At 48.3% G+C, this 19539-nt stretch overlaps 1 protein-coding gene across 2 annotated transcripts; it reads right to left on the bottom strand.

Annotated features, from left to right (window-relative positions):
• Positions 1-32: 32 nt before the first annotated feature.
• On the bottom strand, positions 33-18416 carry cul1b (cullin 1b). 2 transcript variants are annotated; one of them, XM_077012793.1, is made up of 22 exons: positions 18280-18416; positions 13777-14099; positions 10641-10815; positions 10196-10363; positions 7696-7746; positions 7482-7572; positions 7035-7198; positions 6644-6806; positions 6364-6494; positions 5303-5410; positions 5109-5215; positions 4869-4917; positions 4405-4536; positions 4174-4291; positions 2301-2377; positions 2032-2163; positions 1741-1833; positions 1409-1456; positions 1157-1239; positions 946-1051; positions 734-847; positions 33-651 (listed from the first exon to the last, which is right to left on the bottom strand). In XM_077012793.1, exons 2-22 carry the CDS (start codon positions 13989-13991, stop codon positions 571-573), a joined length of 2406 nt encoding a protein of 801 aa, XP_076868908.1. In that variant the 5' UTR covers positions 13992-14099; positions 18280-18416; the 3' UTR covers positions 33-570. The 2 variants fall into 2 exon arrangements, with proteins under 2 accessions (XP_076868908.1, XP_076868909.1); XM_077012794.1 differs by lacking the exon at positions 18280-18416 and adding an exon at positions 14585-14608.
• Between the last annotated feature and the right edge of the window lie 1123 nt (positions 18417-19539).

The following is a 19539-nucleotide window of genomic DNA, read 5'->3' as shown; positions in this document are numbered from 1 at the left end:
CCAGTTAGTAAAATGTGAGGTGTTGACAACAGTACATTTAAAAGGCTTAAAGAAAAATTTATTCATGACATTTATAAAACAAATCACACTATACAAATGTTTCTTGAGCCAGTTTGAGTATATTCTGAGAATGCTGCCAAAATTCATAAATTAAGGATTTCCTTCAGCATTTTCCTTTCCTGCCAACATTGTCAGTCCATCAAAGTCGTTTATATTGGTTAAATTAATCATGGTTTATCTCCCCCTCCCCCATCTTTCTTGGATGACGAACAGGAAGGAGCATGCAACTCCATAGCTGGGTGTCACTATGGTAACAAGTGCGTTTTCAGTGTATTATTTACATATTAAAATGACAATGGCGATCCTGAGCAGTTGAGAAGGGACTCCAGACAGCATCAGTACTCAGTACAGTACTGGATTTAAAGGGAGGTCCAGTCTGCCGAGGTCCAACTCGGCAGTGAACCGACGCCAATATTGTCCGTCTGCATGTCTGTCATTTCCCGTTATATGTGCACATTCCTTACGACAGGGCAAAACGCTTAAGGAACGACATTTCCAAGCGGAACATGCTTAGGCCAGATAGCTGTAGGTGTCCTTCTCCCCATCAACCCTCTCCAGGTACTCCTTCTCGATCAGAATATCAATGCATTTCTGAAAGACAAACTGTGTTTAGTGGCAGCACCTGACTTCAGGCCGCCAACTCTGAGCGCGTTTAATGGGTGTGTTTAACTACCTTGATGACGGGGACGCGGGGTTTGAAACGTGAGGACAGCTGGTTCAGCACTTCAGCAAGAAGCTGCTGGTGCTTCAAGACCTTCCTCATCTTCATGATTCTGACAATAGCAGCCTACATGAGTGGTGAGGGGACAAAAATGATTCACTGTGTGAAGCTGAATGTGACTTCTGCGCCGATTGGTGCTCCTCACACGTACGAGGCATTCTCACCTGTATGAGGAGCTTCCTGTCCTCTTCAATGTTCTTGTGCGTCGTCTCTTGTTCTTGCTTCTGCTCAGTTTTCATTGGTACGTTGATGTTCACCCGCAGCTTCTTGCTGTAGACACATACGAAGAGGCCTGATAGCACCGTGCGCAGATACCTCACACAGCCACCTCACTATATTACACAACATAGAAGAATGTTTTTGAAAATGTCTTACTTTTTATAGCCCAAGAAAAGCTTAATCAGTGTTTCAGGTTTGAAGTCCATCTCATCTATGTTTGCATTTTCATCCTCCAATACCTGCAATGACCAGTAGTGTTTATCATGTTATTAATTAGAGCAATTAAACCAGTGCAGGAGCCACTGGGGTGAAATAATGTGCAGTTACAGCATCTAGTGGTCAGAATCGGTTTTACAATAGATTGTAAAAAGGAAAAAAAAAACGGTGTCTTAAGACCGCAAAACTTACCAGAAGTTTTGATTTCAAAAGGATTTGCAAAACCTGAACCAAAATATCCTGAGAAATAAATACAACAATTTAAATTAAAACTTTACAAAGCATACAGTGGAACTGTTATTAGTCCACTTTGTCCAGCAGACTGAGCACCAACACTGAGGTTTCTGAAAAGAAGCAGTTCATTTCCTTGAGCTGCATTCCAAGCCATTTAACATTAGATCCATGTTGAATTGGTAATAAACAATGAGCATGTTACAGAGTCATAGAAACATCCCAGAGCTTCACACTCAATATGAAGCAGTGTTGTGTTAAGACCCTGGTGGCCTCGCCATTCAGGAACCCACCGTTTTAATCTGCGTGCTGTCACCGAGCTGCTGAAGCGTGTAGCTGTTCTCTGTATTAAACTGCAGCAGGATAGCCATCTGGAAGGTGGACGCCTGCAGAGAAGCACAAGCGCAGAGTGAGACTGTGGTGCCTAACCAGATCTGACCCGAATAACGCTTGGCCAGAATTCCCTACTAGACAGACACTCATCATTGTCAGTAGTAAAATAACTTCATCAATACATTCACAGTAAGTCTGCATTAAGGTAAGGTGTTTTATGCCATTATTAAAGTAGACGTGAGTGTACACACCTGCAGAGTGTATCTGTTCTTGAAGCAGTTGGTGACGAGCTCGCCCTTGGACAGGTGATACAGCCAGGTGAGCTTACGGCCGCTGTGTCTGCTGCCGTAGAAGGCTGTGAATCTTTGGTAACTCCGTTCCAGCTGGCCATGAGGCACAGAGAGTGTGTGAGCACAGAGTATGTGTGAGCACACAGAGTGTGTGAGCGCACGGGAGCTCTCTGAAGGGTGGAGGGAGAGGCCCTGCTTGTTGCTGGTGTGGAAGGGGAGGGTCTGCTTACCTCTGATGGCAGCGCAAATGTGCAGGACTGCTGGAAGGGCCAGGAGCCCGAGCTGAGGACCTGGATGCTGAAGTCCACTACAGCACAGAGAGAGAGAGAGAGAGACTGAGTCCACTACAGCACAGAGAGAGAGAGAGAGACTGAGTCCACTACAGCACAGAGAGAGAGACAAACTGAGTCCACTACAGCACAGAGAGAGAGACAGACTGACTGAGTCCACTACAGCACAGAGAGAGACAGACAGACCGAGTCCACTACAGCACAGAGAGAGAGAGAGACCGAGTCCACTACAGCACAGAGAGAGAGAGAGACTGAGTCCACTACAGCACAGAGAGAGAGACAGAGTCCACTACAGCACAGAGAGAGAGACAGACTGAGTCCACTACAGCACAGAGAGAGAGACAGACTGAGTCCACTACAGCACAGAGAGAGACAGACAGACTGAGTCCACTACAGCACAGAGAGAGACAGACTGAGTCCACTACAGCACAGAGAGAGACAGACTGAGTCCACTACAGCACAGAGAGAGACAGACAGACTGAGTCCACTACAGCACAGAGAGAGACAGACAGACTGAGTCCACTACAGCACAGAGAGAGACAGACAGACTGAGTCCACTACAGCACAGAGAGAGAGAGAGACTGAGTCCAATACAGCACAGAGAGAGAGAGAGACTGAGTCCACTACAGCACAGAGAGAGACAGACTGAGTCCACTACAGCACAGAGAGAGACAGACAGACTGAGTCCACTACAGCACAGAGAGAGAGAGACAGACTGAGTCCACTACAGCACAGAGAGAGAGACAGACTGAGTCCACTACAGCACAGAGAGAGAGACAGACTGAGTCCACTACAGCACAGAGAGAGAGACAGACTGAGTCCACTACAGCACAGAGAGAGAGACAGACTGAGTCCACTACAGCACAGAGAGAGACAGACCGAGTCCACTACAGCACAGAGAGAGAGAGAGAGAGAGAGACCGAGTCCACTACAGCACAGAGAGAGAGAGACCGAGTCCACTACAGCACAGAGAGAGAGAGACCGAGTCCACTACAGCACAGAGAGACAGACCGAGTCCACTACAGCACAGAGAGAGAGACTGAGTCCACTACAGCACAGAGAGAGAGACTGAGTCCACTACAGCACAGAGAGAGAGACAGACTGAGTCCACTACAGCACAGAGAGAGACAGACAGACTGAGTCCACTACAGCACAGAGAGAGACAGACAGACTGAGTCCACTACAGCACAGAGAGAGACAGACAGACTGAGTCCACTACAGCACAGAGAGAGACAGACAGACTGAGTCCACTACAGCACAGAGAGAGAGACAGACTGAGTCCACTACAGCACAGAGAGAGAGACAGACTGAGTCCACTACAGCACAGAGAGAGAGACAGACTGAGTCCACTACAGCACAGAGAGACAGACAGACTGAGTCCACTACAGCACAGAGAGAGAGAGAGAGAGAGAGAGACTGAGTCCACTACAGCACAGAGAGAGATAGACTGAGTCCACTACAGCACAGAGAGAGAGAGAGAGAGACAGACTGAGTCCACTACAGCACAGAGAGAGAGAGAGAGACCGAGTCCACTACAGCACAGAGAGAGACAGACAGACTGAGTCCACTACAGCACAGAGAGAGACAGACAGACTGAGTCCACTACAGCACAGAGAGAGAGACACAGACTGAGTCCACTACAGCACAGAGAGAGAGACAGACTGTGTCCACTACAGCACAGAGACAGACCACCAAGACATAGTGTTTTGGTCACCAATCATACAATTTAAGTATTACAGTGTTTACATTTCTGCATTTGTGGAAGAGGTTTATGGGAGAGACCAGCGTGGTTCAGACGACAGAGGGCACTTACAATCCAAAGGCTCAGAGTTGGAGAGGTGCTTCTTAAACTGCTCGTTCAGATCTTTACTGACCCCAATATCCTGAAACATGCGCTGCAGTTTGGACGTGTACTCGAAGCCGCACGCTTGCTGCAAACATCAGGATACCATTGCACACAAGTGATTAAGAACAGGACAAGTGAACAGTCGGGGTAACACTCTCTACGGGCACCAGGGTCCTAAAGCCAGTCAGAAGCACCAACCTTCAGTTTGGAGATCATGCTGGCCTCAGCATCGTCACTGGCACTGTTTTGGTGCACCAGCCTCTTGGCCAGCATTTTGGCGTAGAACTTCTGGAACACGTCCTTGTCTTCAATGTACTTGAAAACAACCATCTGTTAAGGGAAGAGCACGCTCATTTGGGAGATCTTCTAAACTCGTGCAAAGACTTTTCTTTCTTTTGACCAACCTCAAAGCACCAAATCCTTTCATGTTTATATGTTGCCATAACTTTAAGAAAAGGAGCAAAATCATCGTCGGCACTGCGGTGAATGGCTGCCTAACCTGTATGAAAGGACCATACAGTCCTTCAGTCCATACAGTCTTTCTTATGGCACAGTAAAATAACTCGTCCTTTGGTGAGAGTCCTGGGCAGGATTTCTCACGTGCATTTCTCACGTTTAGTGCACGAGGGAGGCTGGAGAGGGACTCCACGTGTCACACTCACCACTTGGTTCAGTGTGTCTTCCAGCTCCGCCTCTTCAGGGTTCTTTGAACTGAGGATCAGAACAGACCCACTTTAAAGCAACGTTCAACTCTTCCCAGAACCTCATCACCACTGACCTGTTCACATCAATACACCACGCTTCTGCTAAAATATACCCGTAAGCTCTTTACTTAGGCTGCCTGCACAGGACCCTGAAACGGGCCCGAACTCTGGAGAGCTGTGGCGTGGAGAGAAACTGACCTTTTCTTCAGTAAGGAGTCGCAGTATCGGGCCAGCAGTTCGGGGGACTTGCTGGAGGACTGGGCCATCTTGGTGACCGCGTTGTTGTTGATGAACCTCCCGCACGCCTACAGAATGGGACAAACACTTTTCACACAGGGCCCTTCTAGCAACTAATGGCAAAGCAGCGTTGGCGCAGACAAAGCCACTCTGACCTTATCTAGAGCAGCGACGAAGCCAGCGTCGTTGTTGAACGCCGACATGACCAGTGCGTTGTACTTTTTGTGCACGTCCAGTATGGTCTGCACATACATCTTAGGATCCTGGGGCCACAAAATACATCATTATGATACAACTCCAAAAGGACAGCATCAAATCCAGTAAGTACTCTCACTGGGAATCTCGTTTATTTACGCAAAGCACAAAGGATTTCACAGCCGTAACGGACACAAAGCCAGCAGGCACAACCCCGTCTCCTCTCTGCCAGGAGCCCAGGTGTCAGTGTGTCTGGCTGTAGTCACCTCTGGTGGGTTTGGGGAGTGTGTGATTTAAGGTCCTTCTGCGTGCGGAGACCCTGGTGTCTACAGCTGAGCAGCGACTGACCCGCAGAGCACTTCCTCTTCCTCATACAGACGTTACTATTCTCTTCCCACTTAAAGACATTTATTCGCGTCCAGCACAACTCCTCTCCACTAATTTCAGCTCAGAACACACCACAACTACAGGCCGTGATTCAGGATGTCCGCCCACGCCGAAAACTAACAGACAACACATGTTTCATCAGCAGTGTGAGAACAATGAAACACAAGGAACCATGAGGAAGTGGGAAACTCTCCAACCAGGGCCCACGGACACCATCTCCTGCCCACCCACACGCCTTCACCTGCCCACACAATCCCGACACGGACACTTGACTGGACTGTGGAGCCATGTTTTCTGGAAAACGCTCTTCCGCTTGAAGTGCATTTTGTCCATAAGTCTTTATGTGCTTAGAGAGTAGCCCTGTCTGCTGTGCCTTTTCCTCTGGGTGCAGCAACACAAACAAACTAGTCTGACACTCTGTAATCACTAGTTTACGGTACAGTACACCACCGCACCAACAACTGTAGCCTCAGGCAGCACGCTGCTAAGCAACACGCATGACCCTTCCGGATACACACGCCTTCGTTCTGACAACAGGCATCAATTGAGCTCTACATTATGACGGTCAGTGATGGGTCCCAGTGCAGACCCAGTGCAGATGGTGGGAGGACTGGCCAGTGCGCCGTGGGCTTACGTTGAGGGCGGAGTCCCCACACTTGTCCACAGCAGCCAGCCCCTGGGTGTGTATGTGGCTCTCCAGAAGAGTGTTCAGCTCACCCAGTCCGTCCGCGATGCGCAACACCAGGCTGTACATCCGGCCCAGATCTGTACGGCACAAACAGCCACCAGTCCCCTCTGAAAACCCCTCACTGGCTTTCTTAATTTAAAAAAAAACCTTCTCATAAAGTCAATGAAGGTATTACGTAAAGGAATAAGTGGTTCAGGACGCCAGACCAACTCAAACGATCCTCTACCTTCGTTCTTGTCAGCATCCAGAAGGTTCTGGAACTCCGTGTGGAAGATCTCCAGGTGCTTCTCAATGAGGACCTGCTCACACTTGCGAGCCAGCTCGTCTTGTGTGCTCTCGTGGAGGTAGACCTGAACCCGTCGCTGTTCTTCTAATAGCCGTGCCTCTGCCTACACACACACACACACACACACAATATTGGTCACCTACAACTGAAAAACTGATTTAAACTAAATTAAATTCAGCTTTTTATTCTTCTGTTTGTACAGTGTAAACCTCAAAGCTGTGTCTGAAACACACTGTGCTGGTTGCACTCACACACACACACACACACACACACACACACACACACACACACACACACACACACACACACACGCACGCACGCAGTCACCCACCTTCTTCATGTATTCAGTTACAGGGTTTTGCTGGAGGAACTCCGTGCTTTCCCGCGTGTAGAAGCGTTCAGTGTCTGCCAAGAACTGAGTCTCAAAGTACTCTCTGTACACGGATAATGTGGGCCCCTTAGCAAAGGAGTCATCTTCATTCAGACCCAGCTCAACTGGAAGAGAGGAACCAAACCAGAACTCATGTTTGGGTTTTTATTGATGCTTAGTCCAAGTAAAAACATCACAGAATCAATAAATCCCAATAAAAACAAATACATTCCTTTAATTAGAAATGGACAAACAATGATATAAAAGCAGAATCACTTCCCCACTCGATAATGAATGGAGAATCTTTAAACTATTAAGTGTGAGTGAGTGAGTACACGTGATGGGGTTAAAGCAGGCCTGTAATGTACCCGCCCTGTCCACTACAGGTTGTGCCAAGCTGGGACTCACCATATGACTGCACCACCCCACTGATCAGCCTGGTGTTAATAGTCTCGCCGTTTCGTTCCCTCTCAATCAGCTTCAATACAGCATTCGTCACCTATAAACAGACATAAGGGAGTCACCACACACTCTGGTGTTCAGACACAATTCTGACATACAGGACACTCCCAAAGCCCAGCAGGGTTGGGGCGTGTTGAGTGTGTATGTAAAGATGCCCTACCTGTTTGTTTAGAGGTCTGAATAAACACTCTCTCCACGTTACCAAGGCAAGCTGAGGAAGACAGAAGGAAACAGAACCTCACTCACAAGTACAATTCTAGAGAAGGATGGAGGTGATGGAGGGGCAGTGGCACTCCAGCGACTCACAGAGCCCAGCCGTTACCCGGTAGATCTCACAGAGCCCAGCCGTTACCCGGTAGATCTCACAGAGCCCAGCCGTTACCCGGTAGATCTCACAGAGCCCAGCCGTTACCCGGTAGATCTCACAGAGCCCAGCCGTTACCCGGTAGATCTCACAGAGCCCAGCCGTTACCCGGTAGATCTCACAGAGCCCAGCCGTTACCCGGTAGATCTCACAGAGCCCAGCCGTTACCCGGTAGATCTCACAGAGCCCAGCCGTTACCCGGTAGATCTCACAGAGCCCAGCCGTTACCCGGTAGATCTCACAGAGCCCAGCCGTTACCCGGTAGATCTCACAGAGCCCAGCCCTTACCCGGTAGATCTCACAGAGCCCAGCCCTTACCCGGTAGATCTCACAGAGCCCAGCCCTTACCTGGTAGATCTCACAGAGCCCATCTGTTACCCGGTAGATCTCACAGAGCCCATCTGTTACCGAGCAGATCTCACAGAGCCCATCTGTTACCGAGTAGATCTCACAGGGCCCGGCCCTTACCCAGTAGATCTCAGAGAGCCCGGCCCTTACCCAGTAGATCTCAGAGAGCCCGGCCCTTACCGAGTAGATCTCAGAGAGCCCGGCCCTTACTGATTAGATCTCACAGAGCCCAGCCCTTACCGAGTAGATCTCAGAGAGCCCATCTGTTACCGAGTAGATCTCACAGAGCCCAGCCCTTACTGATTAGATCTCACAGAGCCCAGCCCTTACCGAGTAGATCTCAGAGAGCCCATCTGTTACCGAGTAGATCTCACAGGGCCCGGCCCTTACCCAGTAGATCTCAGAGAGCCCGGCCCTTACCGAGTAGATCTCAGAGAGCCCGGCCCTTACCGAGTAGATCTCAGAGAGCCCGGCCCTTACCGAGTAGATCTCAGAGAGCCCGGCCCTTACCGAGTAGATCTCAGAGAGCCCGGCCCTTACTGATTAGATCTCACAGAGCCCAGCCCTTACCGAGTAGATCTCAGAGAGCCCATCTGTTACCGAGTAGATCTCACAGAGCCCAGCCCTTACTGATTAGATCTCACAGAGCCCGGCTCTTACCGAGTAGATCTCACAGAGCCCAGCCCTTATTGATTAGATCTCACAGAGCCCAGCCCTTACTGATTAGATCTCACAGAGCCCGGCCCTTACCGAGTAGATCTCACAGAGCCCAGCCCTTATTGATTAGATCTCACAGAGCCCAGCCCTTACTGATTAGATCTCACAGAGCCCAGCCCTTACAGAGTAGATCTCAGAGAGCCCGGCCCTTACAGAGTAGATCTCAGAGAGCACATCTGTTACCGAGTAGATCTCACAGAGCCCATCTGTTACCCAGTAGATCTCACAGAGCCCAGCCCTTACCCAGTAGATCTCACAGAGCCCATCTGTTACCCAGTAGATCTCACAGAGCCCGGCCCTTACCCAGTAGATCTCAGAGAGCCCGGCCCTTACCGAGTAGATCTCAGAGAGCCTGGCCCTTACCGAGTAGATCTCACAGAGCCTGGCCCTTACCGAGTAGATCTCTCAGAGCCCGGCCCTTACCGAGTAGATCTCACAGAGCCCGGCCCTTACCCAGTAGATCTCAGAGCCCGGCCCTTACCCAGTAGATCTCACAGAGCCCAGCCCTTACCCAGTAGATCTCACAGAGCCCAGCCCTTACCCAGTAGATCTCACAGAGCCCAGCCCTTACCCAGTAGATCTCACAGAGCTCAGCCCTTACCCAGTAGATCTCACAGAGCTCAGCCCTTACCGAGTAGATCTCACAGAGCCCATCTGTTACCCAGTAGATCTCACAGAGCCCATCTGTTACCCAGTAGATCTCACAGAGCCCATCTGTTACCCAGTAGATCTCACAGAGCCCATCTGTTACCCAGTAGATCTCACAGAGCCCAGCCCTTACCCAGTAGATCTCACAGAGCCCAGCCCTTACCCAGTAGATCTCACAGAGCCCAGCCCTTACCCAGTAGATCTCACAGAGCCCAGCCCTTACCCAGTAGATCTCACAGAGCCCAGCCCTTACCCAGTAGATCTCACAGAGCCCATCTGTTACCCAGTAGATCTCACAGAGCCCAGCCCTTACCCAGTAGATCTCACAGAGCCCAGCCCTTACCCAGTAGATCTCACAGAGCCCATCTGTTACCCAGTAGATCTCACAGAGCCCAGCCCTTACCGAGTAGATCTCACAGAGCCCAGCCCTTACCCAGTAGATCTCACAGAGCCCATCTGTTACCCAGTAGATCTCACAGAGCCCAGCCCTTACCCAGTAGATCTCACAGAGCCCAGCCCTTACCCAGTAGATCTCACAGAGCCCATCTGTTACCCAGTAGATCTCACAGAGCCCAGCCCTTACCGAGTAGATCTCATAGATGCCTTTGCGGCCCTCGTCACACTCGCGCCTGACCCAGTGTCTGTTGAGGTAGGCACAGATCCCATTCAGCACTTTACTGGAGAAGCGGTAGTCCTCCCACTGCTGCGTGTAGAACTTCAGGACGCTCTCATCCATTAGGTCCTCCCCATCCTGCCAAACACACACACACACACACACACACACACACACACACACACACACACTAGCCAAGGAGGCCTGTCGCAACGTTCCAGCAGCTGCCGGTTTTCATCCTGTTCTTTATTCCGTTCTTTCAGACTCGTCATCTTTTGAGGAGCAACATTAGTCCCATTTTCAAACACCCAGGCAGCCTAACACAGCGCTCACTTTTAAAACGGCAGTGGCCTGGGCATGAGGCACTCTAAATCTGCGCCAGACAGTCTACGTGCCAGTGCAAACAGAGCATCACCTTAAGAAGGTTTGTCAAGTAGTTCTTCAGAAACTCTTTCAGCCTCTTGTACAGCTCCAGGCCAACGAACTGCGCTCCTCCCGGGGTGGGCGACTTCTTGGAGGGTTTGCACGAGGGAGCAGTGCCCCGGGTTTGGCTGGACTGGTGCACGCTGGTACAGTAATTATACACATGCCTGGGTGGCAGGTTAAGGAAATCACTGACAGAACGGAAGATCCAAAACAATGCAAATCTCACAGGAAAGGGCTGAACACACCACCATGACTCATCAGTGGGGCGCCACCGTCTGACTCTAATATCTATTTGAAATGTTTAAGCATCAAACATATCATAGGATGTAAGTCTGTAAATGATAAACAATGGGAATATATTAATATTAAATGGATTGAGACCCAAGTTATGGATGGGTTTAGGTCCATAAAGCAGCATGGGCAGAGGAAGGCTGTGAAGGCGTTGGGACACGGGTGTTCAGGACAACTCTGGGTCTGGAGTAGCGCGTTGGGACATGGGTGTTCAGGACAAGTCTGTCTGGAGTAGCGCGTTGGGACACGGGTGTTCAGGACATCTCTGGGTCTAGAGTAGCGTGTTGGGACACGGGTGTTCAGGACATCTCTGGGTCTAGAGTAGAGCGTTGGGACACAGGTGTTCAGGACATCTCTGGGTCTAGAGTAGAGCGTTGGGACACGGGTGTTTAGACCCAGAGATGTCCTGGAGTAGCGCGTTGGGACACGGGTGTTCAGGACAACTCGGTCTAGAGTAGCGCGTTGTGACACGGGTGTTCAGGACATCTCTGGGTCTAGAGTAGCGCGTTGGGACACGGGTGTTCAGGACAACTCTGGGTCTAGAGTAAGGCGTTGGGACACGGGTGTTCAGGACAACTCGGTCTAGAGTAGGGCGTTGGGACATGGGTGTTCAGGACAACTCTGGCTCTAGAGTAGGGCGTTGGGACACGGGTGTTCAGGACAACTCGGTCTAGAGTAGCGCGTTGGGACACGGGTGTTCAGGACAACTCGGTCTAGAGTAGCGCGTTGGGACACGGGTGTTCAGGACAATTCGGTCTAGAATAGCACGTTGGGACACAGGTGTTCAGGACAACTCGGTCTAGAGTAGCGCGTTGGGACACGGGTGTTCAGGACAACCCGGTCTAGAGTAGCATGTTGGGACACGGGTGTTCAGGACATCTCTGGGTCTAGAGTAGAGCGTTGGGACACGGGTGTTCAGGACAACTCGGTCTAGAGTAGCATGTTGGGACACGGGTGTTCAGGACAACTCGGTCTAGAATAGCATGTTGGGACACGGGTGTTCAGGACATCTCTGGGTCTAGAGTAGAGCGTTGGGACACGGGTGTTCAGGACAACTCGGTCTAGAGTAGCATGTTGGGACACGGGTGTTCAGGACAACTCGGTCTAGAATAGCATGTTGGGACACGGGTGTTCAGGACAACTCGGTCTAGAGTAGCGCGTTGGGACACGGGTATTCAGGACATCTCTGGGTCTAGAGTAGCGCGTTGGGACACGGGTGTTCAGGACATCTCTGGGTCTAGAGTAGAGCGTTGGGACACGGGTGTTCAGGACATCTCTGGGTCTAGAGTAGCGCGTTGGGACACGGGTGTTCAGGACATCTCTGGGTCTAGAGTAGCGCGTTGGGACACGGGTGTTCAGGACAAAATCGATCTGGAGTAAGGCGTTGGGACACGGGTGTTCAGGACAACTCGGTCTAGAGTAGGGCGTTGGGGCATGGGTGTTCAGGACAACTCGGTCATGAGTAGCGCGTTGGGACACGGGTGTTCAGGACAACTTGGTCATGAGTAGCGCGTTGGGACACAGGTGTTCAGGACAACTCGGTCTTGAGTAGCGCGTTGGGACACGGGTGTTCAGGACAAAATCGATCTGGAGTAGCGCGTTGGGACACGGGTGTTCAGGACAACTCTGTCTGGGACAGGAGGAACCCAATGCTGCTCTCGGTGTCCTGCCAGTACATCCAATGCCCCATGATGTAAACCAAAACAAGCAGAAATAAGACCACATCCCAACTCCCATAGAGGAAGCAGAAATAAGACCACATCCCAACTCCCATACAGGAAGCAGAAATAAGACCACATCCCAACTCCCATACAGGAAGCAGTGTGGTGGCTTCACGGAGCTCCACCTACAGCTGATCCAGATGCCTCCACCCTGCAGCCCTCATACTCCACTCAGCACCACTGATTGCTGTAAACATCAAGCATATCCTCTTAAGGGCAACGGCGTAGCTTCAAGTTCCTAAGGAACTGGCTACATCAGATCATGATGGCATTCCAGGCCCGTGTGCATTTCTACGGTGTGCCTAGGCCAGATCGCTCTGACTCGTGTGTAGACAGAGCCAAACTGCCACACATGACAAACTGAACAGCAACGTCCTGTTTCTTTTTTAAAAGCTATTCCCCCACAACTGGTTCATTCATACTGTAAATGAATAACATTAATTGCAGAATGCTTGCAGAATCACATGCATAATGATTACCTGAAATCTGAGACTCTTATGCTAAAGAGTTCACTTACTAGCACTCCTGGACATGTGACATGACAATTTTGCAACAGTAAAACCAGAACAATAGTGTATAAAAGAGAAAGACACTGGATCTAGGTTGACCTTCCAAGAACTGGTAGCGTGCTTCAGAAATCAGCCAACGTTTGTACAACAGCACACAGAGATGGGCAGGGCCCCTGAATGATGGAAGGCCCTCGTAACTCGTTTCAGTTCTGGAGAGCCTCACTGTGGGTTTAACACAGGTTGAGAATCATCTAGTCTACCCGGCCTACTTAAACAGAGATCCACGTACACCCACCTTGTACACGTCCCTCGCTTTGCCTTTTATAACTACAGCACATCAGCTAAATGGGAAATACAGATGTGTGGGAACTATGGTATTTGCAGAATGGAGCGAGACAAAAGATTCACCATGTCTGGTCAGGTAATGAGGTTTGATAATGCTGTGTATGTTAATGACAATGTTCATGTATGTTAATGACTTTTGCCACATTTACAATGTGTTGTTTTGCTTGAATAATGAAGGCACCACCAGTATAGAACATTAAAGCCTGGTTTCTGTGAGCCTGGCTCTGTTACTCCCACCCACAGCGGTGGAGGCAGATACGTGTAGAGCTCCATGTAGCGAGACTTGGCCATGCTCTGGCGGGTGTACACCTGCTGGATGCCCGACCTCAGGTCATCCCAGATCTGGTCCAGCCCAATCTGCTTGAGCCCGTGCGGGTTCTGGGTCCTGCTGGACGACATCCTCACTTCAGTGGCCTTCTTCAGTCTGGTGATACCCTCCGTTCTGCTCGGCTCCAAACACCACAGCTGCTTCATGCGCACCCCATAGCAGTCAGGCGGGCAGCTGGGCGGACAGGACCGGCGTCACACGCTCTGGGCCGGTGCAGGCGGACGGGCAGGGGTCCACTCGCCTCACCAGGTGACCTTTAAGAGAAGAGAGAGACACCACAGTAGTGAAACACCCGTGTGTTACTCCTCAATGACCTGCTAAAATAAACTCACTTCCTACTGCAAAGCAGCACACGCGTCACAACGTTTAACGTTTAAAATGTTTAACGTTTAATGTTTAACGTTTAACACGTCAGTTTGTACACTTTAAAATGCAGCACATATACTTCAATTTCTGACACTGTGTACAGCTAGTGCATTCTAAATTTAAACATGTAAAAATAAAGACCTTGACCCTTTTTCAATACATTAAAGCAACGCGAGTGAAGCCTAATCTGTAATAGTGAGACTGTTTAAAAACACCTTGTGTAAAACACCTCTGAAACCTTGTTCCCTCCTTCAGCTTTTCCTTAGATGCTGGTTAGGAGTGTTTGTATACTGCCTTGACATATTTGAAACAAGCCCCGCCCCCCTCATGTTTAATGTGTGCAGCTGGCTTCAGTCTGGCTGGGGATGGTTACCATGGCGGCAGGGTTTCCATGGTGGCCACTGGGGGATGTGAGCGGCAGGGCTGTGTAAACGGACTCACTATTAATAGCAGCACACACACACACACACACACACACACACACAGCTCTTGTGTACTTACACACAACTGGCAGTATCTATAGTTACGGTCATACGCTTGTGATGGTAATCAACAAAAACAGAGGCTAATTAAGAATGTCGTAGAATATTTTTGACGAAAGAAAAAAACACTATAAATGAACATTAGGTGCCAACATCTACATTATAGTACCGGTTATGTCAACCACTCCAAGTCAACCACATCTCTGTGAAACCAACCTGTTCAGTTAGGAAGCAACTGTTTGGAATTTGCTGAAAACATGTAGAAGTGAGAGGCAATTAGCAAGACCCCCCCTATAAAGGTGTGGTTCTGCAGGTGGTGACCACAGACTCTTTCTCCCTCATCCTTTCTGGCTGATGTTTTGGTCTCTTGAATTTTGTCAGTTCTCTCACCATAGACGTAGCATGAGACTGTGTCTACAATCCACAGAAGTAGTGCAGCTCATTCAGGATGGCACATCAATGTGAGCTGTGGCAAGAAGGTTTTGCTGTGTCTGGCAGCACAGTGTCCAGAGCATGGATCAGATACCAGGAGACAGGCCAGTACACCAGGAGACGTGGAGGGGGCCGTAGGAGGGCAAGAACCCAGCAGCAGGACCGCTACCTCCTCCTTTGTGTAAGGAGGAACAGGAGGAGCAGTGCCAGAGCCCTTCAAAATGACCTCCAGCAGGCCACTAATATCCATGTTTCTGCTCAAACTGTCAGAAACAGACTCCATGAGGGTCGTACAAGGGCCCAACGTCCACAAGTGGGGCTTACAGCCAAACACAGGGCGATTAGCATTTGCCAGAGAACACCAAGATTGGCAGATTCGCCACTGGCACCCTGTGCTCTTAACGGATGAGAGCAGGTTCACACTGAGCACATGTGACGGACGAGTCTGGAGATGCCATGGAGAACGTCCTGCTGCCTGCAACATCCTCCAGCATGACCAGTTAGGCAGTGGGTCAGTAATGGATGATGAAGGCACTGATGCTATGGACTGGCCTGCCTGTTCCCCAGACCTGAATCTAATCGAGCACACTGGGACATCATGTCTTGTTCCAGCCACCAACACCACATTGCACCACAGATTGTCCAGGAGTTGACTAACGCTTTAATCCAGGTCTGGGAGGAGATTCCTCAGGAGAACATCCGCTGATTCATCAGGAGCATGCCCAGGCGTTGCAGGGAGGTCATACAGGCACGTGAAGGCCACACACACTACTGAACCTCATTTTAACTTGTCTTGAGGAATTTCCACTGATTTTGGATCAGCCCGTCATTTGATTTTCCACTTTGATTTTGTGTACCATTCCAAATCCAGACCTCCATGGGATAATTTTAATTTACATTGATCATTTTTGTTATTTTGTTCTTAACGCTTTCCACTATGTAATAAATAAAGATTTTCAACTGGAATATTTTATTCATTGAGATCTAGGATGTGTTATTTTAGTGGTCTCTTTATTTTTTGAGCAGTGTATGTAGACAATTATATGTCCAAAACGTGAAACAGAATTAAGATGGCTTCCGCTTACCAAGGTGTTAATTAGAAAATTTTAAAAATTCAAAATAATCTAAAATTTTAAAACCTAAAATGCCTTGTTATTTTTTTAAAGGTTCCCTTCTCTAGAGCTAAGCTCATCCGGTACTCAAGTTGCAGCACTGATGTGATGTTTCTGATAATGATCTGTTTTGTTGCTTTTTGTAAAGCTGTTTTAGGTTTGGGGTCAGTCCAAAGTAATGTGAGAGCAATGTGGCAGAGATGAGGAGATGAAACTGCTGTGTGCTCTACAGGACACAACACTTTCTTCTAGTCTAGCCTGCGCTCACACACACATATGTGCAGAATCCTAAGTGAAGAATCAGGTCACACAGTCAGACTCTTCTCCCAGCTTGTCATGCACTCTGCTTGCTCTAGAACTGTTCCAACACTCATCACGGCCTTAAAGGTGCATGTTTACTAGGACAGGAGATCTAGGCTTATGGAAGCCTGGCAAAAAGACATCAACAACTGATCTAAAACTCAGGACAATAGGTCTACTTTTTATAGGTTGTACTCGTGAGTTTACTCAAACAAGACCTTCCCGGTGTGTACTGTACGCTTCCATAACACTTAAAGACATGACCTTTTATATTCGAGCACCAGGTGCTGCACTGAAAGCTGAAAAGGACAGGAAACTAAAATGAATGTCAGAGCTCTTAACTTACCCTTTGTTTTAGTTAATAATTTCATCAGGCCACGCTCTGGTTTAACACCAGATACTACACTGCAGGAACTCTGTTCCACACTGAACCTGGATCACAAATAAGACCATTCATGCCCCAAGACCTGAAGTGGAACACTATTGTAGGGACCAGCAAGCCTAACTGCTGTACATGATTACTGCTTCTCTTCTCTCTCCATGTACAGAGCACAGCACAACAGTTCACTTGTCTTAATGTAATCTTAATGTAAATGACTATCAGATTCCCACCTAGCACGCATGTTGACACAGTAGACAGATACAAGGTAACAGTGAATATTCACAGCCACAGTGTAAAACATGTTGGTTTGGTTTCAACTGAACATTTACACTGGTTACCAGTTCAAGCATGATTTGTGCCAGACGAGTTCATAATGTCAGAAATGTTAAATTCAGGTTATATTCTAACATGTTTCGTAACATATCTTGCCATAACGGTTGGATGAACAGCACTGTCCAGATTGGGAGCTATACAGATTGCTAGCTAACAAACCTCAAATCTATCCCTTCACCTTGGACAGAAGCCATTTAAATCCATAAAGAGGCATCACTTTGAGCTACTTGTTAGCTAACTATGCTAGGTTAGTTGTCCAGCTAGCCAACCTAGGTTTCTAAGGCTCATCTAGATATTAACTTAAGTTACTTTACAGGACACGATAGCTGTATTATTACATTACCTAGAAAACTAGCCATCATTCTTCTGACAGTGACTGACGTAATTAGTAAAACTGACAAAACAATACGTCTAGCTAGCCAAGATAGCCAACGTTAGCTAGCTATCCATTTCATAATGTAATTCTATATCTTACAATCATTAGCCGACACAGCTAAAGAAATAGTTAGTTAATTCAGCCGCGGTTAGTGCAGACTTGGTGGGGGTCAGTTATGTTAAAGTAATATTAATATTAATGTTTTGAAGAGTCCGTTAGCTAGTGAAGGTAGACGCGCGCGACGCACCAGCTAGCCGCCACAACGTCGTTACTGTGGTGTAGCCGCACAGCCGAACCGACGACGTGAGGAGAAACATTAACACCAAGTCTAGCGCGATATATGAGATACAGGGTCAAATACAATGAAAAATATCTATAATATATGAATGAAGCAGCGGGTCAAAGAGGAAAGCAGAGAGCCAGTTGGCGCTAAGTTAACACAGCTAGCTAGTAGCAGGCGGTGATGTAAAATGGCCTCCTGCTCGATGCGTCAGTGCTACTAGCTGGTTACCCCGCACCACTTCTTGGCTTCTCCGCGTTAGACAGTCACAAAACTGTACCTAGGCACACCTTTAGATACCCACATAACACTATGATTTTGGACCAGTTCGGCTGAAAAGTTAACACGCGCGACTTAAAATCACATTTTACCATCGTCCAGGCGTCCTTTCCACGCAGCTCAGGTAGCTACATCAGCTAGCTAAAGATCTCTCATGTATCGTCCTGTAGCTAAGCTAGCAGGAGTCTCCTTCGGCACAGCGGAGTTCGCAGGTTCACACACACGGAACCCCTAGTGTCTATAACCTCTAACTGAAATATATAAAAAAATGTCACTAACATATTACGGATATGCCTATTGCTTATTAATTTTCGTATTGGTGAGTTAAAATATAAAGAAAGAATGCTTTAAATATACACTTGATCACACTTCACAAATAGGAAAATGGCATGATTTTCCATTGCCACTTGAGAATGTGCAATTTTTACTTATATGATACATTTTTCTTTATTTGTATAAAAACAAAAACTTGAAACTTGACTTACGCCCCCCCTCCCTCCAACCCCTCTTAGTGTACAATATCTGATTACAAACTTGTTACTGGTACTACTGGAGCAGTGCCAGTCAGCTTTTCCCATCAGTGAATTCATTCACTTGCATTAACACATCCATTCCTAGTACCACAACTCAAGACTCCGTTTAAACACATAATGCGTTGTTCACAAAACATATCAGGTTTTTAATCATCTGCTGATTTCCATCCCCTTATTGTCAATCATCTCAACCTACAGTTCCTATCAGTGAGGGTTATTCCCAGGGGGCCTTACCTCCACCACTATGACCAAGATATTTCTGCTGTAATTTCATCACATCCTTCTCAGACAGCTTGAAGACAAACTAGTCCTCACACATTTTAACCTGTTTCATCTGTTTCCTTCATAGACCACTTTATTCCAGTTGTTCCTAACTGAGTCCTACCACAATTTAACCTGCAGCCATTATCATCTTACATTCATGATGCCTCAAACTAGTGAGTCTCTAGTTGCCTTGTTTCAGTCATTTGAAGTACTCAAGGGAGTTGTTTCACATTGTATTCAAGTTAGTGGACCAGAACAGGTTGCCTTCAATGACAGGAATATCCATGACAGCAGACCTGATATTCATTACAGTGTGTTGAATTAGTGGTGGTTGTTCACACAGGTGAGTGTACGGAGCTAAACCTTTCAGAGGTCACCCTCCGGAACTGCCACAGTTCTCCACTGTTCCCATTCATTCATTCACTGTTCCCATTCATTCATTCATTGTTCCCATTCATTCATTCATTGTTCCCATTCATTCATTCGCTGTTCCTATTCCTATATCCTCAACGTAGAAATGTGGCCCAGGTTTCTGTCGTTGAGATGCACTGGTAG

The sequence above is a fragment of the Brachyhypopomus gauderio genome, chromosome 7, assembly GCF_052324685.1.
Source record: "Brachyhypopomus gauderio isolate BG-103 chromosome 7, BGAUD_0.2, whole genome shotgun sequence".
In the NCBI taxonomy this organism is placed as follows: Eukaryota; Metazoa; Chordata; class Actinopteri; order Gymnotiformes; family Hypopomidae; genus Brachyhypopomus; species Brachyhypopomus gauderio.
This window is presented reverse-complemented; position numbering and strand designations above follow the sequence as displayed.